Here is a 20,903-nt window from a genome sequence, read left to right on the forward strand (position 1 = left end):
ATGTGCAGGTATGCTTCTTTTAAATCTAGTGTTGCCAACCAGGCATCCTTGCCTAGTATAGGAAGTAATTGAAGAGTCAGCACCTTGAATTTTGGAATCTCCAGAAAGGTGTTTAGAGTAAACAGGTCCAGGATTGGACGCCATGATTTGTCTTTTCTGGGTACCACAAAAAGTCTGGAGTAGAAACCTTGTCCCTTTTCCTCTTCTGGTACAAGTTGAATAGCCCCCATGCTTAAGAGGGAAAGTACTTGTTTTTGAGCCTCTGCCCAATGATTTGGGGGCAGGTCTGGCCACCTATTTGGTGTTGGCAACATCTGGAAATGAAATCTGTATCCCTGGGACACTATATTTAAGACTCATTTGTCCTGGGTTAGGAGTTCCCAGTTCTTTGCATGAAGAGCAATCTTTCCCCCCAAAGGGGCGGTCAAAAAATAATTTTATTTATTTATTTATTTTTATTTTACATTTGTTGACCGGGATAGTCCGACTGGATACATGTCCATTTTCAGCGGAGGCCCGGGGAGAAAAGCTAAACAGTGACAGAGGTTAATGCATTGAGATAATACAAAAAAAAGAAAAAAAGAAGAAAAAAAAACAAAATTATCTCCTATAATAGAAAATGCAACAAAGGAGATGCAGTAAAGTGTAAACAGTCTATCATATACAATATCAGGGATACAAAAATATTAACACAGATTCCAGCATACCAATTCTCCTTCTAGGCTAATCACTTTAGTTAAGAGGAGAGAGAAAAAAGAAAGAAAGAGGGGATGCATCTAGGAAAAAGATCTGTACTTGTCTGAGAAAGGATTAGTCAGGACTTGAGCATTGACAGAGCCAATGCGACTTTAGATGGTGATTTAACCTTTTTTTGAAAAGGTATAGGGAGAAAATGCAGGAAAGGCTGGGAGGGAGGGAATTCCATATTTTACCAATGGCATTGATAAAAAGTGAGTCACCCCCTACATTGTTGGCTTTGACTGTTTGAACTAGTAGCTTATTGGAGGAATGCAAACTACTGAGATTATTGCAGGGTCTGATTAAATTTTTCAGCGCTGGAGTTTTGACAGGTTGGTTCAGGATGTTAAATGCTTCAATAAGTTGGGTCTGCTGTAGAAGGTTAGTGAATTCTATCCAACCTAGGTTTCTTAGGTTAATACAGTGGTGTGTTCTATAAGGCATTCCCGTTGCAAATCTAGCAATCTGATTATAGCAGCGCGATAGTTTATTTAGTTCAGCTGTATTGAGATTAGTGAGCATAGGGGAGGCATACAGGAGGGTAGAGAGAAGATGTGAGCGGGCCATGGTCACTTTTGCTATTGGAGTAAGAAAAGATTTGATTCGGTATAGTGACCCGAGTTTTTTATTAATGGTTTTAATGGTCTGATTGATATGGATATCAAATCTTTAATAAGATAAAATAAGTGCTTGGGAATTTTAAAAGGAAGTCATTGAGACTGTTTACCATACGGGGGTGTCTTGTTATTTACAGATTTGGAAGTGGAGGCCTCCCCACTGCTTAGTTCTGAGAGTCCCCTGGGACTGAAACCTGTTTTTTTTTTTTTTTTTGCTGTGTCTGGGTTTGGCTTGAGAAGACCTGGAAGGGACTGGAAAGGACCAATTCTTAGTAGGGCAGTGCCTACTAAATCTAGGAGGTTACACTTGTAAAACACCTTTAACAGTTTGCATAGATTTAGCTTTATCTTCCATCTTTCTAAGAACTTCTTCAGCCTTGTTGCCAAACAGGCGGTCCTGATTTAAAGGAGCATCAAACAATTTAGTTTTAACATGATCAGGCAAAGATTGCTCTTTGAGCCAAGCATGCCTTCTAAGCACAGACCCAGTAACAGCAGCCCTGCAAGAGGCCTCTAAAGAATCAAAACCACATTGCAAAGTATGTTTTCCAACTTGTTCAGCAGAATGCATTAAGTCCTGTAAATCTTTATTTTCCACACAGTCAGGAATCGACATTTTCTGTTTAAGCAGTCCAATAACATGTTGCTGATATTTTAACATATGAAATTGGCAGTTTAAAGCTCTGATTTCCAAGGTTGCAGAAGTATAAACCTTTTTACCCCATCTATCCAGTGCCCTGGAGTCTCTATCAGAAGGGGTATGATTTTTAGCAGTAGAAGCCTTAATGCCCTTGGACCCCTGTGAAATTGTCTCTGGATCTGCAACAGGATTTTTGAAAAGGAACTTGTGGGACTCGGGAACCCTGTAGTATCTGTCAGGTTTACTAGGAGCAGGAGGCAGGGAATCAGGGGCCAAACTGGATTCCGAGAAAACATCATCAACAATGTCTAGTACAGGAGGTATAGCCAAAGGCCTATGCTGAGGTAGAAGAAAGAAATCCCTAAGCCTTTTTTTTGAATCAGAAAATTCCTGGCTTTCCCAGTGAAAATGCTCCCTTAAAGTATGTGAAGTTTCCCCAAAAGAAAAATCCTCAGGAGGGGAAGCAGAGGGAATAGAATCCTCTGCATCAGAATCCTCATAAGTAGGAATGGACAAATCCAGGTCATCAGAAGAGTCAGAAGAAACAGAATCCTGATCAGAAGATTCATAATCAAGCTCAGCCCTAGGCCTCTGGGGGGGGGGGGGGTTTGACTACCCCTGATTAGAGTTATTAGATCTTCAGCCATTTTTATAATTTGTTTTTTAGGCATAGGGGCCTGAGTATGTGGCCTGGGCGTCGTTTTTTTAGACATGGATCAAGATTTAGGCCTTGGTAATGAAGGAGGTGTCGATTTAATATGCAAATCTGTAGACCTGAATACACCTTCAGAAGCCGGTGCCTATACAGCGGCTCCAGACCCATCCAAGGTAGAGACATCCACGGGTTCCATAGCTGTAGTATCATGGGGCATACTGGACTCTGAATGGGTCTCAGTAGAGGCCTGCGAATCAAAAGTATCGGGTATCAGGGGCTGTGAAAGCGACTCACTGAGTACCGGCGAACTAGCAACTGGCTTAGGAGAAGCATCGTCGGCAGTTTTGGACCTCGGCGGCCTGTCTCTGTCTTTATCTTTGTGTTTTTTTGGAATTATGGTAATCGGATGGCTAACAGACGACATTTCTGGATAATTAAACCAAGAACCAAAATATTTAGAGGCAAAAATATGCCTACGACGGATAGTGCGCTGATTAAATAAGGCACAAAACCGACAGCAAGGTACGTCATGGTCAGGGCCTAGGCAAGGAATACATAACGAATGAAAATCTTTGAGGTATTTGCTTTCCACAAGTAATGCAATTAACTTTTACTGACACCGGTAAGAAACAAGAAAAAGTTTCCCCAACAGGGTACTTAGCTTTAAGTTGAAGACTTCGGTTCTGAAACTCGAAAACGAAAATTTCAGGAGTTGGCCGACCGTCACTTGCGAACTGCTCCTACTTCGGGCACCGCACGGCAAGAAAGACTGATGTAATGGCATCGGCTGCATGTTTTATACCCCTGACTACCTGACGTCATGGAAGAAGGGACAGCAACCGACGCAGGACACAAGACTTTGTTAATCAGACCGACTGAGGGCAACCTGCAAGCAGATTACCCAAATGTAGTGACTGCAACAGTGAAACACGAAGAACATCAGTCTGAGATAACTTTCAAAACCCATTTGTCTAAAGTAATGAGGGACCAGTTTTCTTTGAACAGGGATAGCCTTCCTCCTAGTCTTCCTCCCATCCTTTCTAGAGAGTAGGGGGGGTGCAGGGGAAAGGAAGAGTCATTGCTGCTCTCTGCCAGGACTTTGTGGCATAGAACTCCTCTGACTGGGGGGTTTTGAGGACCACTGCCTGGGCCTTTGTGATTGCTGCTGCCTTTGAGGCCTTTCCATTAGGGACTTTCTCTGCTTGCCTTTTAATTGAGAGGAAAAGGACCAGTGTTCAGTGGGAAAATTCCTACTAAACCTAGGAGGTTGAACTTGGAGGACATCCTTGACAGTTTGCATAGATTTTGCTTTATCTTCCATCTTTTTTAGCACAGCCTCAACCTTTGGCTCAAAAAGGAATTCCTTACCCAGTGGTGCATCCAGAAGTTTGATTTGACATGGTCTGGTAGGGACTGTTCCCTAAGCCAAGCATGCCTTCTAATGACATAGCCAGATAGTGCAGCTCAGCAAGAGGCCTCCATAGCATCACAGCCGCAGTGTCTAGCCACTTGGGAGCTGGAATGGCAAAGGTGAAACAATTCCTTAGAAAAGTTCTTGTCCTCCAGGAAGAATATATTTTGCTTTATTTTATCTAAAATACTGTTGGTATTTTATCATATGAGACTGGCAGTTAAGGGTGCTCATGGCAAGGATAGCTGAAGTGTAGACTTTTTTTTTTACCAAAACTATCAAGGGCCCCACTTTCTTTGTCAGTAGGTAAGGGTTTCTTTGAGGAACTGGTTCGTGCTCCCTGGGGACCTGAAGTGACAACCTCTGGGTCAGCAGACAGGTTTTTGAAATGGTATTTATGAGAGTCCAGCACCCTGTAAAACCTGTCTGGTTTGCAAGGGGACTGGAGGCAGACAGTCTGGATTCAGGATATAGTCCATAAAAATGCCCTCTACCACCTCCAATACAGAAGGAATAGCCAAGGGTTTTGCATTCTGGGAGGTCCAGGAACTCTCTAACCCTCTTTTTAGACTGTGGGTATTCCTGTGCCTCCCACTGGAAATGTTTCCTCGTGGCATGGTTTGCCAAAAGTCATGTCTTCAGGAGGTGAAGCTGAAGGCAAATTCTGCTCAGAATCTGAATCTTTAAAATAATTAAGGAAGGGTCCCTTCCCAAAGACAGACTACTCCTGGTTAGAATCCTCATCTGAAACAGGAGGTTCAGAGAAAACTTCAGGGGTAGGATCCCTCTTCCTTTTCCCTGGGGAAGACTCCAAAGGGGGTTGCCTAGCTCTGACTAAAGAGATAAGGTCCTCAGCTAACCTGACCAGATCTTGCTGATAACCTGCTGAGTGGCAGCTGGTAGGCCAAGGCATAGGACCTCAGGTAGAACCCTTCTTGGGAGTAGCTTTGGCCTAGGTATGTCCATCATCTTGATGCCAGTCTCTTCGTAAGGCAGAACCAATGCAGTCTGACGCATTGAAGAAACGTCGCCAGTACAAGATTACTCATCGAAAGCTGATGTTTGCTAAGTGACTCCGGACCCAACCGACAAAATGAAAGCCAAGGTCTGTGTAGAAGTTGAAGGACCCAACAGCATGTCAGACTCTGTAAGGGTCTCAAAAGAGACCTGCGCTACCACTTTGGTCGCAGAAGGGGGCTACAAAACTGTGTTCAGCCATAACAAGCCTTGGGGAACTGGCAGTCGGTGAATGTCTGTAGTCTGAGGTCCTACTCTAAGCTTGGGTCTTTTTTCTTTGCCCTTCTTATGCTCAGGGAGCTCTACCTCAAGACAACCACTGGACACCATAGAACATGAAAAAGACTGCAGACTAAGATGCCTAGCTAAGATATTGGCTCTATAACAGCAACTAGGGATGTTGGGATCCAGGCCTAGACAGGTGACATACAAAGTATGAAAGTCTCAGTGTGGGATTTGCTTACCACAGCAGAGACAATTGTTACCCTTATCTGACACGAGTTAAAGCACGACAGAGTTCCCCAATGGGGTACTTGGCTTTAGAAGACTTCTCTCTGGTGTGACCAACCAACGCTCTGAAACAGTGCTTCGAGCTCAGATGGCAAGAAAAGACTGATGTCATGGAATCGGCCGGCTCCCTTTATACCGCAGCATATTAACATCAGGGCAGGGCATCTACCAGCCTTAGGAAGAGGAAGACTTTTACTCTTGTAGTTTGGGGAGGCCAAGGAAATCCCACAAGCCAGGACTGCAACAGTGAAACACAAAGAACATCCAGTGGATTCTCCTCAACCTGGGCCACTGAACCTTGTTGGGAACAGAGGAAGGCCTAGGGAGAAAAGAATCCTTAGTCTATGGTCATGTGTTCTGTTACCAGATATGGTCAGGTGACCTAAATGGAAACACTAGAATCAAGCTGGTAGCAGGTGTTCTCCAGGGAGCTGACTTGGAGTAAGGCACTGCTTACACCTTGTACTGCAGCCCTCATAGTGGAAGCCAGGACTGCACCTCCTCTAGCTCCCCTTCTGACATCTGTTAAGGAAGAAGACGGAGAAATACCAGAGCCCTCTCACACTGAGGAAGTGGACAGCAGATTAGTTTCTGAAACTGACTAAGAAGTTTCAACACAAAGCTGCCAGCAATTTCTGTCTTCCTGACACTGCTTCCCAGGAAATACAGGTACTCAAATGGGGCCCCCCCATTGATGCCTACTCTGGGCACTTTCAACCAACTCCATTTTCCAAGTCACAATCTATGCCAGGAATTCTTCCTTTCAATATCTGCATGTAGCCCAGCAAAACTGCTGGCATTTACAGAGGCTTTTATGCTCTGCTCCTTTTGCCAGAAAGTAGGCAGCAAGGACAATGCTGCTCTGGTTCTTGGGTCATTATCTAATGGCCACATGAACACAGAGAAGGTCATGCTGCTTTAAGCATGAAATGCAGGGAGTTTTCTATGACAAAAGTCAGGAGTAAAACCTAAAATGTGAGAAGGACTGAAAAAAAGAGAGATGTTCAAGGGCTTTAAACGTGCTCTCTTAATGAGGTACAATGACATGATGTACTCCAATACACAGCACGAATGCCCCCAATTTTAGGCACTTCAGAGAAAAGCAATGCCAAACTGGAAAGGAAGACAGATGAACTTGATTTCAGATGCGTCAAGGATGACTCCTAAGACAGGAACAGTATCATTCACACAGATCACAAGAAACAAAAGATAAACAATTCTAAGGGTCAAAGATCATAAGAGCACATAAACCAATACTGTGCCAATGCTTTCTATCCTGAACTGTTACACTGCAATCCACCAGCAACATTCTAGTCTATTTTTAACACTGTCTGTCCACCTTTGTTTCTTTCACCTTCTTGATTGTTTTCCTGTCACTCTGCCTTATAAAATCAATGACGTTGATCTTTCTTCTCTTATGAGGTGACCAAAATATTTTAGTTTCTGTCAAGCAATCACATTTACAAGCTGGTGTCTTGTCCAAAGCTTTCTCAGGATCAATTCATTCTACTGATATTCTTGTCCACCTAACCCTCAAAATGCTGTGATACCCATACATCTCAAAGGCTTCAATCATTCTACTGTCCTCTTTCTTGAATGTCAAATTCTCAGATCCATACACCGTAAAAGACCAGACTAATGTTTTGAGCACTATCAGCTTGACAGCTTCATTTAGACGGTGATCTTTCCACAGCTGGGAGAGCAATCTGATGTTCGATCTAGCCACACCTAACCTAGCCCAGTCAACATCATGGTTTATACTGGCACTCAAGTGTTTAAAAATACTAATATGCTTGACGTGTTCCATGGGAATATATGTTCAAGGTTTCGTTTTATTGTGTTACTCTCATGGTTTTTATTTTCTTGGTATTTTTTTCAAGGGAATAATCTCTTAGGACTTCTAATTTATCTACTAGCTGTTGTAAATCAGGTCTGGTGATGATGCAATGAAGACTATCACCTGCACAGCATAAATTATTAATATTTTTATCCATTTCTTTGAAAATGACTTGTATCCATTTCATCCACAGAGCTTCACATCACTTCCTCAGTATACAAGCTAAAACACAATGTTTAAATTAAGCAGCCTTGCTGTACCCTTTTTGTACATGAAAGGGTTATTAAAGAAGGCGGTACTCTAATGAATGCTTGTAGGCGTGTATACAGGTTTCCATTAACCTGAATTCAACGTCTGCTAATGCCAATATGCTTTAACACAGTTCACAACTTGCAGTGTTTCACAAGAGTCGTACAATAAATCCCATATACAGAGGCTGATTGAATTCTCTAGCTTTCGATAGGATCACTTGAAGGCTAACACTTAGATATAAATTACAAGGCAAAAAGCTAAAAACTTTGTAAAAAAAAAAAAGAAAATGCAATATAAATACAAATAAATAAATCATAAAAAATGCTCTTTATCATTTAGATAAACTATTTTATGAAACTGCAGTCCTCCATTAACCTTTTATGGTAAAGTAATATAAACTAAAATATTTAGAATGCATTTTGGAAAGTGGAAAATTATGGATTTACTTATATGAAGCAGCTCAGTGCTGAAGGCAGGAGAGAAACGTTATGTGGTTAAGGTTCCTGCCTCAGCATTCCAGGGGCTGGGGTTCAGTCACTAGGCATGGGACTGTCCTTCACCTCCAGGTCATTCCTGAAATGGTTCTGCTGATCATCTAATCAGCATGCTAATGTAAAGTGACAAGCCTTATCTGCAAGGCCATGGAGCGTATTATCATGGAACTTATAAACAAAGACATTGGCAACCTTCAAACACTGGACCCCACCCAGTTTGGGTTTGTGAAGGGCCGATCTTGTCTCCTGAACCTGATTGACTTCTTTGAATCAGTCTCCAGAGCCATGGACAAGGGTAAGGTGGTCCACACAGCCTATCTAGAGCTTGCCAAGGCCTTTGACACCATCCCCCACTCTGGAATCATAGATAAACTTACTAAGTTGGGCATTAATCCCTATGTCACCCAATGGGTTGCTAAATGGCTTACTGATAGAACCCACACTGTAAAAGTAGCCAACTCCAAATCCAGCTCCAGACAAGTGACAAGTGGAGTACCTCAGGGTTCAGTCCTGGGGCGCTCTTGTTTGGCATCTACTTCTCTGAAGTACAGGTCAACACTAAGGGACTCTGGCTAACAAAGTTTGCAGATGACTGCAAACTGGGAGCCATTATTGAATAACCAAATGATGTGGATACTCTACAAAAGGGCCTAACAGAAACAGATGCTTGGTGCCAGGGCCAGGGGCTCAAGCTCAATGCAAAGAAATGTATTGTTATCCCTTTGTGAAAAACATGTATCCATGAATTACCATATAGGTGGCAGTACACTAAACACAGAAAGTGTGTTAAGAGACTTAGGGACACAGGTGGACAGTGGTCTCACCTTCGATAACCACATCGCCACAACAGTCAGGAAATCCTTCTATGTGGCACACCTCATCACGAAGAGCTTTTCATCCAGAAAAAGGAGGTCATTGTCCCACTGTACTCATCCCTCATTAGACCCATTATAGAATACAACGCCCCATTTGGTATGTACCTCTCAAGACATCTGCAACAACTGGAAAGGCCTCAGAAATACCTCACTAAAAGAATCACAGGCCTAAAGCAGATGCCCTCGCTGACCGCCTTAAAAACTCCAGCTATACTCTGTGCATATCGTCTACTCAGAGGCGATCTCTGCTTAACATACAAGGCCATGTCAAACCCAGAGCTGTTGGACATGCTACACTTAAAGAAATCCCAATCCCTCAGAGCTACACGCTCCAGGGATATAAACCTTGTCATCACAATAAACAAAACATGCTGGAGGGATAGGTTCCTGACCCAGAGACTCCCCAGACTCTGGAATAGATTGCCCATACATGTCAAGCAGAGTGCCTCTTTGGACCTCTTCAAGAGGAACCTTGACGATTGGATGGGAGAAAGGAAATTCACCCCAGGGATCACGTCAGTCGCCCTGCTAGACAGGGGTCCAGGAAAGTAAATAATGTGAGAAGAAATAGCCAGGGAATTGTTATGGCTAGGCTTGTATAGGCCCTAGGGCTGACAGCCTAGTACCAACCTATGAACCTATTATGCACAGGCTACGCAAGAGTAGGGCAAAGTGAAGAATCTGAAGGGAGCCCACTCAGATGGACGAAAAACATACAACCTCCAAAAAAAACAGTAAACATAAATGAGGCCTGAACCCCATTACTCTTAAACTATAAGACAGTTCACTAACTGTTGTACCACTCAACTCTTAGCAAATGCTGTGTGGGTGGGTGGCTGTGTGTGTGTCTGTTTATCTGACACATATATACATGTGTATAATTATTTATACGTGTATGTATAATTATTTTAGCAGCTGCATATAAAATATTGTCTGACGGCTGACTCACCAGATTACAAAAGTCCCACACCTCAGAACAGATACACTAGAAGATAATTATGCTGTCTAGATTTTTGCAGAAGGCAATAAATGGCTAGAAATCTTGCATTGTATATAACTAAATCTTAAAAAAATAAGCACTCACCATAGCATTCCATCTGTATTGCTGATTTTTCATCTCTCCTCACATGTGGGTTCGGACCAGAGCCCTCGGATCTGACTCGGCCATTAGCAAGCTAGTGGCAACCAAAAAGCTCATGGGTACCTCCCCATTGCCCACAATGCATCTGTCCCCATTACCTTAGATTTTATTTGCTATAACAATATTAGTAAGAAGAAAAGAGTTAGAATTAAACACACAGAGACTTAAGTAAAGCAATTTCTGGAGCTAATAAAATTAAATCTAACCTTAGACACTGTCATCCTGTTCAACCAGGTGTCTATGGATGGGGCTTGGAGGGTGGGGATTGTCAGGAGAGATGAAAAATTGATAATATAGATGGAACATTATGTTGAGTACATAACTTCTTTATCTGATATTGTCAATTTTTCATCCTCTCCTCATATGTGGGGCAGAGTCCCCAGCTACCTTTATCCAGGGTGGACTCATGGAAAAATATTCCTCAGAACCACTGCACCAAAAGAAGCCCTTCCCTTGGAAACCAAATCTAATTTGTAATGAGTAATAAACGAATGATGGTCTGCCCAAGTAGCTGCTGCACAAATATCATCCAAGGAAGCAATGGACTGAAAGACTGCAGATGTGGCCATTGCTCTAGTTGAATGGGCCTGAATGGCACTGTCCGGCTTCATGCCCTTTGAAGAATAAATAAAGGAAATGAAACTAGAAAGCCACTTGAATGAAGTAATTCTGGTAAATGGAACACCTTTTCTATGCCCTGCAAATGCAACAAACAACTGCTTTGTCTTCTGAAATTCTTTGGTTCTATGTAAACAGAAATGTAACTGTCTATGAACATCCAACAGATGCCGAATATATTCCACTCCATTACTAAAATTAGGAAAGAAAACAGGCAACTGAATAGCCTGATTAAGATTTGCTTGAGAGACAACTTTGGGCAAGAAGGAAGGGTTGGTACGCAATGAGACTCTGTCCTTATGGAAAATTATGTACGGAGGTTCAGAAGACAGGGCTTGAAGGTTTGAAATCGGTCTTGCCGATATGACAGCCACCAAAATAGTGTTTTCCATGAAAGATACTTAACATTACAAGTTGCTGCAGATTCGAAGGGAGGCTGAGTAATGAGACGCAAAACCAGATTTAAATCCCAAGGGGGGAGAAGGGTCCTTTTAAGGAGGTTTTAACAATAAGGTCCCTTTTAAGAATGCTTTGCAAAGTTTGTGGGAGTTCAAGGAGGAATTGTCAAATCCCATAGAGAAATTTGAAATGGCTGCTAACTGTACTTTAATGGTAGATCTCACTGCCCCATCATTGAAAAGATGGGCTAGGAAGTCCAATATGAAATGAACGGGGGCTGTGAGGGGATCTATATCGTGTTGCTGTGCCCAAAAGACAAATTTCTTCCATTTACTCCTATACAGTTTCTGAGTTAAGGGTTTATGGGATGACATCAAGACAAGACAGACTGGGGAGGACAGTACAGGTTGTCTGGCGATCAATGGAACTGGAGGAATCAAGCTGTCAGCTTGAGATTGTAAAGGTTGGGATGAGTAGTTTCGGTCAGATGTGACAACAGGTCTGAAGAAGGGTCCAGAATCCAGGGTTCCTCCTGTACATGAGGCCACAGGAAAAGGAAAACATATCTGTTGAGGCCAATATGGGGCAATGAGGAGAACAGTCCTCTTCAACCTTCTGGCTTTCTGAAGGAACTTGGAGGTCAAGGGAATTGGGGGAAAGGCATATAGAAGTCTGGGGGGCCAATTGTGTATCACAGTGTCCCTCTGGGTTTGCCCCTGTGGGGGAATCAGAGCAAAGTAGTTGCTGCATTTGTTGTTGAAGGGAGAGGTGAAAAGATCGCTACAAGACTGGCCCCATGTGCAGATAATGTGATCTACCACACTCTGAGCCATGAGAACGGCTCTCCTCAGTTTGTCCACTATGACGATGGATCTCCCTGAATATGCACAGCTATCAGAAAGTGGATGGATGAGCTCGCCCATTGCAACACCCTGAGCACTTCTTGACATAGAGGAGAAGATCTGGTCCCACCTTGTTTATGTACCATACCACCGACATGTTGCCTGACTGGAGAGTTACAAGTCCTAGAGGAAGGACAGTCTGAAATGCCTGCAATGCTAGAACCACTGCCCTCATCTCTAGGATGTTTATGTGGAGCTTGGCCTCATCTGTGGACCAGGTACCTGGGGCAGTCTTCCCCAGATAATGCCCCCCCCCCATCTGGGAAGCATCCGTGGTCACCATAGCCTGTGGTAGAAGGGGAACAAAGGGTCGGCCTTGTGTCACCTGCTGAGAATGAATCCACCATGAGAGGTCTTTTTTGCAGGTTTCTATGATGAGAATCTGATATGACATTGGTTGATGCATTATTGACCACTGTGAGGATAGAAGCCACTACAAAATATGCATGTGAAACCTGGCCAGTGGGACTAACACAATTGCTGCAGCCATGGAACCTAAGGCCTTAAGAACATAACAAGCAAATACTCTTTTGTTTCTCATTAACCTTACAGTCAGTCTCTTGACTGTTAGTACTCTGGGTGGAGGAAGTTTGGCAATCATCTTGTTAGTGTCTAACAGGGCTCCTATAAACTCAATCACTTGAGTGGGTTTCAGATGAGATTTTTGGTGATTTACTGTTATGTCTAGTTGAGAGCACATCTGAAGAAGAGTCTCTTGCATATACGAGTAGATGCCTGGTCACTGCAGAAATGAGCCAGTCGTCAAAGTATGGAAACACTCTAAATCCTTGTCGTCTCAGGAGAGCCGCAGCCATTGCCATACATTTGGTGAACACTCTTGGGGTGGTAGTGAAATCAAAGGGAAGTGCTCTGAACTGGTAATGACTGGCTTCCACCCAGAAGAGCAGGTATCTTCTGGAACTTCTGTTGATTTTTATGTGGTAGTACGCATCCTGAAAATCTACAGAGCACATCCAATCATCCTTTTCCAAGAAGAGGAGTATGGACTGTACCATGACCATTCAAAACGTGCTGCGATGGACTGACTGGTTTAATTTGCTGAGATCCAAATTGGTCTCCAGTCCTGTTTTCTTTGGCTCTAAAAAGAACCTTGATTAAGTACAGAAGCCTCTCTGGTCTGGCGGGACCTTTTGGATGACTCTTTTTTTCTAGAAAATTCAGAATTTGTGAATCTGCTTGATCCCTTTAACTGGGTGGAACATCTGGGATTCTCTTGTTGGGAACAGGCTGTTGGGAGAAAGGAATGTGATAATGCCTGAATATTATACTCTGCACTTATACAATGGAAGTTATGTTCTGTCAGGCTCTCCAGTGCAGGGATAGATGACCCCTGACTGCCTCCAGAGGTGGAAAATCAGGCCTCCTTTCAGGAGAGCTGAAAGGGTTTCGTGAAAAATGGTTCCTGGGAATCCTGGTACTGTGGACTTCTTCTGCCCCAAGGGCGACGTCTTCCACTGTTGTTTCCCCTTCTACTTCGGAGGGAAAACTCTCCACATGTATTCTGGTAAGACCCTTGAGACTTTTTGAACCTCATTTTCCCGCTACCTCTCTGACCTTTAGGATAAGGCCTCTGAGAAGCTATGCCCACGGCAGAAAGGGTTTTACTCAACTTCTCATACTTGGATAGCGTATCCTTGATTTTGGGCCCAAAAAAGAGATGTACCGTCAAACAGAGCACTGACAAATGAAGACTTAAAAGGCTCCTCAAAATTGCAAAGGTACATCCAAGGCATGCGTCCTCATGGAAATGCCAGAACCCGCCAATCTGCTCATTCCTTAGTCAGCATGTGCAATAAGCTGCATGGAAGAGTTGGCAATTGAATGAAGGGTGGCTAACTGGGAAGCTACCTTTTCTTTGGCTCCCTCAGCTACTGCTCCTTGAAGGGTATCCAAAAGTCCTTGATCAGACCCCTTTCTAACATGGCGAAATGAGATAAGTAATTCAGAGCACATAGAAGAAAGGTCGCTGAGGAGAAGACGCGCTTCCACATCTTTCCATGGTCCTAGAATCTTTATTAGGAGGATGGATAGTAGAACTCTCATTGGAAAGCTCTTTCTTGGTGGCTCCTGCCACAACCATGGCATTTGCTGCAATCCCCTTATTCCAAAATCCCTTATCCAGAGGAGCAATTATGATTTTATTCGGTCTCCAGCGAACAGGCTCGATGAAATCTGGAGTCTCTCACACCCACCATGACATTAGGTCTATAAGCTCATCAGTGGGCAGAGTCACCCAGGAGGTAGGAGGACAGGAACCGAAGGCGGTCAGGTACACTGACTCCTCAGGTGAGGGGTCAATGGACTTCCAGTCACCCCTCTGCTTGAGAATTTCTAGAATCTCCCCAGAGGAAACATGGAAACAGCCTCAGGTGGTGACCATGAGGAAACCCTCACCTTCGAGGTCGGCGTCTTCAGTGGCTGACTCCTCCATGGAGTCTAGGTGCTTCCTCTTGCATAACCTCTTCCAAGGAACTCCTCAGTGGGAAAGTCTGGAGAGGTATCGGAAGAGTCAGCGATACCCTGATGGGTACCCTGGTACCTAGGTTCCTGCTGTCCCTGTGGAGCGAGATGGGATGAAGAACAGTGCTCAGAGTTTGCCTGGGATAACTGATCCGAAGGGGGAGATTAATTTGCTGGTGCAGAGGCAGCCATAGCCCACTCCAAAGCTCCAAAGGCTGACTGTTCCTGGAAGGACAAGGACTCTGTACCCGAGAAGCCAGTCTATCAGGACAGGGACCCCCCCCACTCCAAAAGACAGCTCACCCCGGGTGTAAGCCAGAGCACAGCTTGCTTTCGCAGAATCCCAGAGGACCGTCGACTGCTCAGACAATCTGGGGGTCAACTGGACTTGAGGATCAAGAAGCTCACTTCAGCTCCGAGCTGAAGTCTGATCCAAGGAAGATAGCATCCTAAAATCCGAACTCAAAGTCACTGGATGCATCCAATCCATGGGCTGTGAAACTTGCCCTGCAGTCGGAGGAGGAAGTGGGGGAGTGGTCAATGTGGGTAGACCTGGAGCCAAAAGGGCTGAGGTCAAAGGGGACCTGGTGATATCCTGTGCCATTAAGATCTTCTGCACCATCTGCTCCACTTCTTCTGTAACACTCCTGGCTGAACGGGAGGACATAGCAGAAAGAGATCTCGGCCTTGACAAGAAGGGGGGTGGCACCCTCGAAGGTACTGGATCATATGAAGGAGTGTAATGTGTCCTTGGTAAGTTCAGTATTGGTTTGAAAGAGCTGAAAGTCATGTCCAACCCCAACCAATCCAACCTGAAAGTCGTGTCCAACCCCAACTGATCCAACCCATCCTTGTCAGATGAAGTCGGAGACTAAGAAGCTGGATCTGATAAAACAATGGTCAGAATGGGTGGCTCGGATCACATCCAAGACTCCCCAGAGGAAGATGATTTTGATTTCTTAAACTTCAGCTCCGAAATATCAGTCAGAGCTGAAGATGGTCTTTTCTTGGCCTTGTCTGAAGACTTGGACGACAAGGAGAAAGCAGGACTTTGAATGACCAGTTTAGTTTAAGGGGAAGAAGTTGCTCCAGAATCGGCTTCATCAAAGGCTGAATGCAACATTCCTCTTAAAATGAGCTTACTTCTTTTATCTATTAAAGCTCACTTATTAAAGGAGGAACATATGGCACAGTCCTCCTGTAAATGCGGAGGCCCAAGACAGTACACACACAAAGAATGCAAGTCACTACAAGGAATCATTATGCCCCTATTTGGTGCACTTCTTGAAGCCCACTGGACGTTTATCTTGTTTATAGAGGAGAAGAGATACAACGCCCACACACACTTCTCACTGCAGAGATGGGCTAGAGAAAGTTTTTTTTTTTTTAATATATAAATAGGAGGGAGGGAAAACCCTACTAACGATAGGAGGGAAGAAATACCACAAGGGTAAAAACGGTTACTGGTGGGAAAGAAAGGGGAAAGATAAGGCAAGAAAAGAAATTGTAGAAACTAACTAGTAGGACAGAGCAGCAGGTAGAAGAGGTATACAAAGGCTATACTATCAAAAAAAATTAGCAAGATATGAAGATATTTATAGAAACTGAAGAAAAAGTTATAACCTGACCCAAGAGCAAATGAAATGACCACGTCTTCGCAAAGTGGCAAACGAGATCTGAGGTAATGGGGACAGATGCAATGTGGCTAAAGGGGGAGGTACCCACCAGCTCTTTGGTTGCCATGAGCTTACTAATGGCCGAGTTGGATACGAGGACTCTGATCTGAACCACCATGTGAGGAAAGGATGAAAAATTGACAGCATCAGACGTACCATCTAGTAATGGAATTAGTTTTCTAGCATTCAGTAAATTCAATATCTCCCTTTACATAAAAAGGCCAAACGATTACGTTACAACTGTTTACAAGCATCAATAACCAATGAATATGCTGTCACGAGACTTCCAAAAGGCCTCTTGACTACAGTGCCCCTAAAGATCAGCTGCTACCTGAAATAATACATTCCCATGTCAGCATAATCTCAGAACTATGGGTTTTCAAAAAATTCAATGCAAAGAATTCTTCACCTCCTCCAATATAAACTTAGCAGATTTTTCTTCATAACTACACAAGCAAAAGTTAAATCCAGTGCTTTAGGTAGGATTATGAGGTACTTTCTTACCTTACAAGGCACCAGAGAGTATTTATGAGTCTCATACAAAAAAGTATTAATGTATCAAAATTTTCTAGCATTTCAAATTAACTTTACTTTCTTATCAGTACTTGCTGCTGTTTACCACAACAGGCCATGGAAATATTCCTTGTGGATGATCCACACATGACCACTAGAAAAAGAAATCCTCAAATGTAACTTATCAAGAGCACGACAAACCCAGAAACTGCTTGTACAGAATGGAGTGTTTTTATGAAGGAGGTCTCTTACCCTTTCCCGATCTGGGATCGGCAAGCCTCCCATGTCACAAATTGCTGTACTGATTCTATGGTTGTACAGTGGGGTAAAAAAAAAATCTCCCCTAGAACACTTTACAACATATGCATGCAAACAGCAATCTCATGTCTACTGTACAAGTAATCTGGAGAGATGTGATCCAACAGTTAGAACACAACTGGTTGTCGAGGAGATGTAAGTTAACAACATTAAAGAAATGTTGCCACCTTACAAAAGGGGGTTATAATAAGAAAACTAAAGGCTATGTCACTTGCTAATCTTCATGGGTGGAGCAAATAGTAAAAACAATATAATTTATTACAAAAAATCTCAATGAAAGAAGTCAAGCAGAATGTGTCAGCTACACATCACAAAGCTGACCACATTTGGAAATGAAACATTAAGCCAAGAAGTTCAGTTATGGTGCAAAAGGCCATTAACTTTCCTTACTGAAATGGGAGGGAATAAGATGCCAGTGAAAGGATGACTCCTTCTGGAAGGAAGCAAAACAAGTCTTGCCATGGCAGGCATCTGACAAGGCAGAATGTATGTGCAGGTACTTTGTTATCCCAGCAATGAATGTGATGTTGTAATAAAGAATAAATGGGATAAAAAAAATTAATGACTAGTAGTGTAAGAGCTGATGGCCTCAAGTGTATCTGGAGTATAAAGGCAAAATGATCACATACGAGGTAAAACAGTATAAATAAAAACTGCTCATATATACATTACTATTTTAGTACAAAGGTGAAATCAAAACATGACAAACTATTACAATATGCTTAACTTTTCATAGAGTTCATAGGTTAGTACTAGGCTACCTGCCCTTTCAGGCTATTTTAAGCCTAGCCAGTTACCCCATGTGAGAATCAAACCCTGCACCTTGTGTCTGTAAGGTAAACACCTTAACCATTAGGCTAATCTCCCACCCCCTTTTAATCAAAGTATCTGGCTAGGCATCTTACGGCCCTTGTGATATTGTGTCTAGTATTATTTCGGTGTTCCTAATACACTGCCACACGGCCTTCACATGCCTGCATGGTTTGGTTGACACTTCTTTATGTGACCAACAGCTGCACTACATACCTTTGGGAACTGCCGACCATCGTAGTTACAGACTACAGTGTTGGTTACCCCCAGTCTGTGCAAATTTCCAATAACACTCTTCAGACGCTCAGGATTGCTGTCATTTGCTAGGATTGTTCCAGTGTTTTTCATCAGCTGAGCTGCAGGAGAAAGTAATGTGTAAATTCAACCAAAATGACCAAAGGTACACCTGTGAAACCAAAGATACTGACTTGTATTATTCTTTAAACTAGCAAGTCAGACTAGAGGCCAGACACCATAGGACTTTCTAGAAATTAGGGTGAGATCTAGTTCCTGTCTTCAGCTTGATAAATACAGCAAGCATCAACAGCAGTCACAATGAGGCAATTTTTTATTCAACTCCCCAGCATTTAGTTATTTAGTTTAATATGGGGGGGGGGGGGGGGGGGGCAGTTGTATGACTCCATTCACAACAACACATTCTAATAGAAGATTCACTGCAGAAGTACCATAACCACGGGAGGTAGTAGCCACAGAAAGATGTACGCCCCCCCCAGACTCTGGCACAACTTCAGCTAAAAGGGGGAGCATCTCCAGCACTTTTTGTTGCTAAATTCTAAAAGTATCAATAACAAACGTGCCTTGGATAATGAAGGTCACACACCTAGGGCCATCTGCCTAGGTGTCCCTAGGTCCAAAGTAAGGAATTCACCACTTAGCCTAGCTACATAGCAGAGGGGTTTCTGAAGTTACCGTGTAACCCATGAAAGCAGGCTTTGTAAAAATAACACCTACTTTAAGCCTCTTTCATTTCTGAGGAAAAGGCAGAGAAGAGAAAGAATAATTCTTGGTCCTTTAAGATCATTTCCTCCCATCAAGAATACTAATGAATTAAAAACAATATATAAAGAAAAGGTCACCTGGTCTCCTCCCCCAAGTCAGCAACAAAAAGGCAGCACCTCCAGGTTCCTCCACTCTCCAACCCCACGTTAGAAAAGTCTGATCAAGGAGGAAGAGGGGGTGAAAGCCTATATTGCAGCAATAATACTTTAATTCAAATATCTCCTGGTATGATGGAAGTGCTTGTACAACCTAAGATACCTGTTGCAGCATCATTCTTCGTCTATGCAAACAATACTGAAGCTGTCAGCTACCAGGGAGTAAAATCACAACGTGTTCTGAAAGACAGCGGTAGAGAAGGCTGTCCTGCTCCTAGACTGAACATTTACTTCATAATGCTTGGAAGAGGTACTGACAATTACCCAGATCACCACAAAAATACCTGTAGCTGAAATGCTCTTAATGAAGACTGGTGTGGTGACTACTACCTAGTGAATTTGCCCCTACTTGTCTACATTGCTTTTCCATTTTTTGCGTAACAAAACACAATGTAATTAACAATTTTGAAAATGCACTTCCCCGCCTGCCAGGCACAAAAAGAACAGCTGGTTAGAATGGCTGACGTCTTTAGCGACCAGCTATACACATCATACATTTCACTATCCTCTCCACTTTGATTTGGTACTTAGAACAACATACTGGCAAGTTTCATGGTTTCTTTCAAGGCCAAATCACTGATCACTACAGACAAATGAGGACTTAGCTCCATGACTTGTGTTGTCCCTGTTAAAGACAATGTATGCGTCAATCGAAATCATGATGCAGAAGGAAGAATCTCTGACTGTGGCTATGACTCAGACAACCCAAGATCGATTAATGACCTGGGCACCACAGCAGCAAAAGACGGAAAGATGCAACCGAGTTTCAGATACCTGACCACCCATCATGGGAGAAGGGAGGCAGCTTGCTTTGCTGTTGCACTGAAACTCAGAAAAGCAGAGTATTACAATAAATTGCTAGTAGCAAATGAGCTATGACTGGATCAAACACTCCCAAGAAGTATACACTATAGCCACTATCAGAAAGTTTGCAGATAACACTAAGATGGCGTGCACTGTCAGTAACATTGACCAGGTGAAACTACGAGAATATAGACTAGCTTAATCTTTGGTCCATACAAAATTGAATGCAAAAAAAAAAAAGATTCAAAATTCTTCATTTGGGTGTGAACAACCAAGAATACCTATACGTCCTTAATAATACTATTTTATCTAGTGATGTCAAAATTAAGAGACCTGAGAAAAATAATCAATAAATGTCTTAATTTTAGCACTAATGTTTCATTTACTACTAACATGTGGCACGTTATTAATGGGATATAATATACTGCACTGCAAGCAGAGATGAGGAGGCTTATCCCACTATTTAAAACAATGGTAAGACTAAATAGTGAAGACAGTCATTCATCTTGCTTCTGTAATTCTAAACAGATTAAAAAAAAAAAGTTTGAAAGGATTCAAAGGTATTTTACAAGACAGATCCCACAGGATAAAACATCAGAGTTGTATGAAATGGCTGGAACCGTTATCTCTATTTCCATAACTTACAGATTGGTTGTGGGGTGACAATTTTTATGCATAAATGTCTTAAGACTTTGGCTGCAACAGTGGATGTTAAGTTTAGGCATCACAATTCTAACACCAGAAATAATTACAATCTAGTTGACAACCCAGCTGTTAGGAAAGCTTTAAAAAGTGCTTTATTTCATTGTAGAACAAGAAGATTGTGGAAAATATTACCTTTGAGTATCAGAATGACCAACAGTCTTTTGGGGAAAAAGGGCATATGACTCTACTTGAACTGGTTACAAACTTTTAGAAGGCCTTCATGTGTCTTCCAGATTGAAACATTCACAAAGAAAGTTGGGCTGTGCATGTTTATAAGGCCAGTGCTACGGGCTGAACTCGCCAGCTGCCATGTGG

The 20,903-nt window shown here is 42.8% G+C and overlaps 1 protein-coding gene across 1 annotated transcript in view; it reads right to left on the bottom strand.

Annotated features, from left to right (window-relative positions):
• NOP2 (NOP2 nucleolar protein) overlaps positions 1–20,903 on the bottom strand; it is a 776,755-nt gene that overhangs the window by 256,899 nt on the left and 498,953 nt on the right. The window contains exon 12 of the mRNA XM_044079578.1: positions 18,121–18,260. Coding sequence (XP_043935513.1) covers positions 18,121–18,260 — 140 coding nt within the window. The remainder of the gene's footprint in view (positions 1–18,120; positions 18,261–20,903) is intronic.

This window comes from Protopterus annectens, chromosome 8.part0 (assembly GCF_019279795.1).
Source record: "Protopterus annectens isolate FY-2018-M chromosome 8.part0, PAN1.0, whole genome shotgun sequence".
NCBI classification, from domain to species: domain Eukaryota; kingdom Metazoa; phylum Chordata; order Ceratodontiformes; family Protopteridae; genus Protopterus; species Protopterus annectens.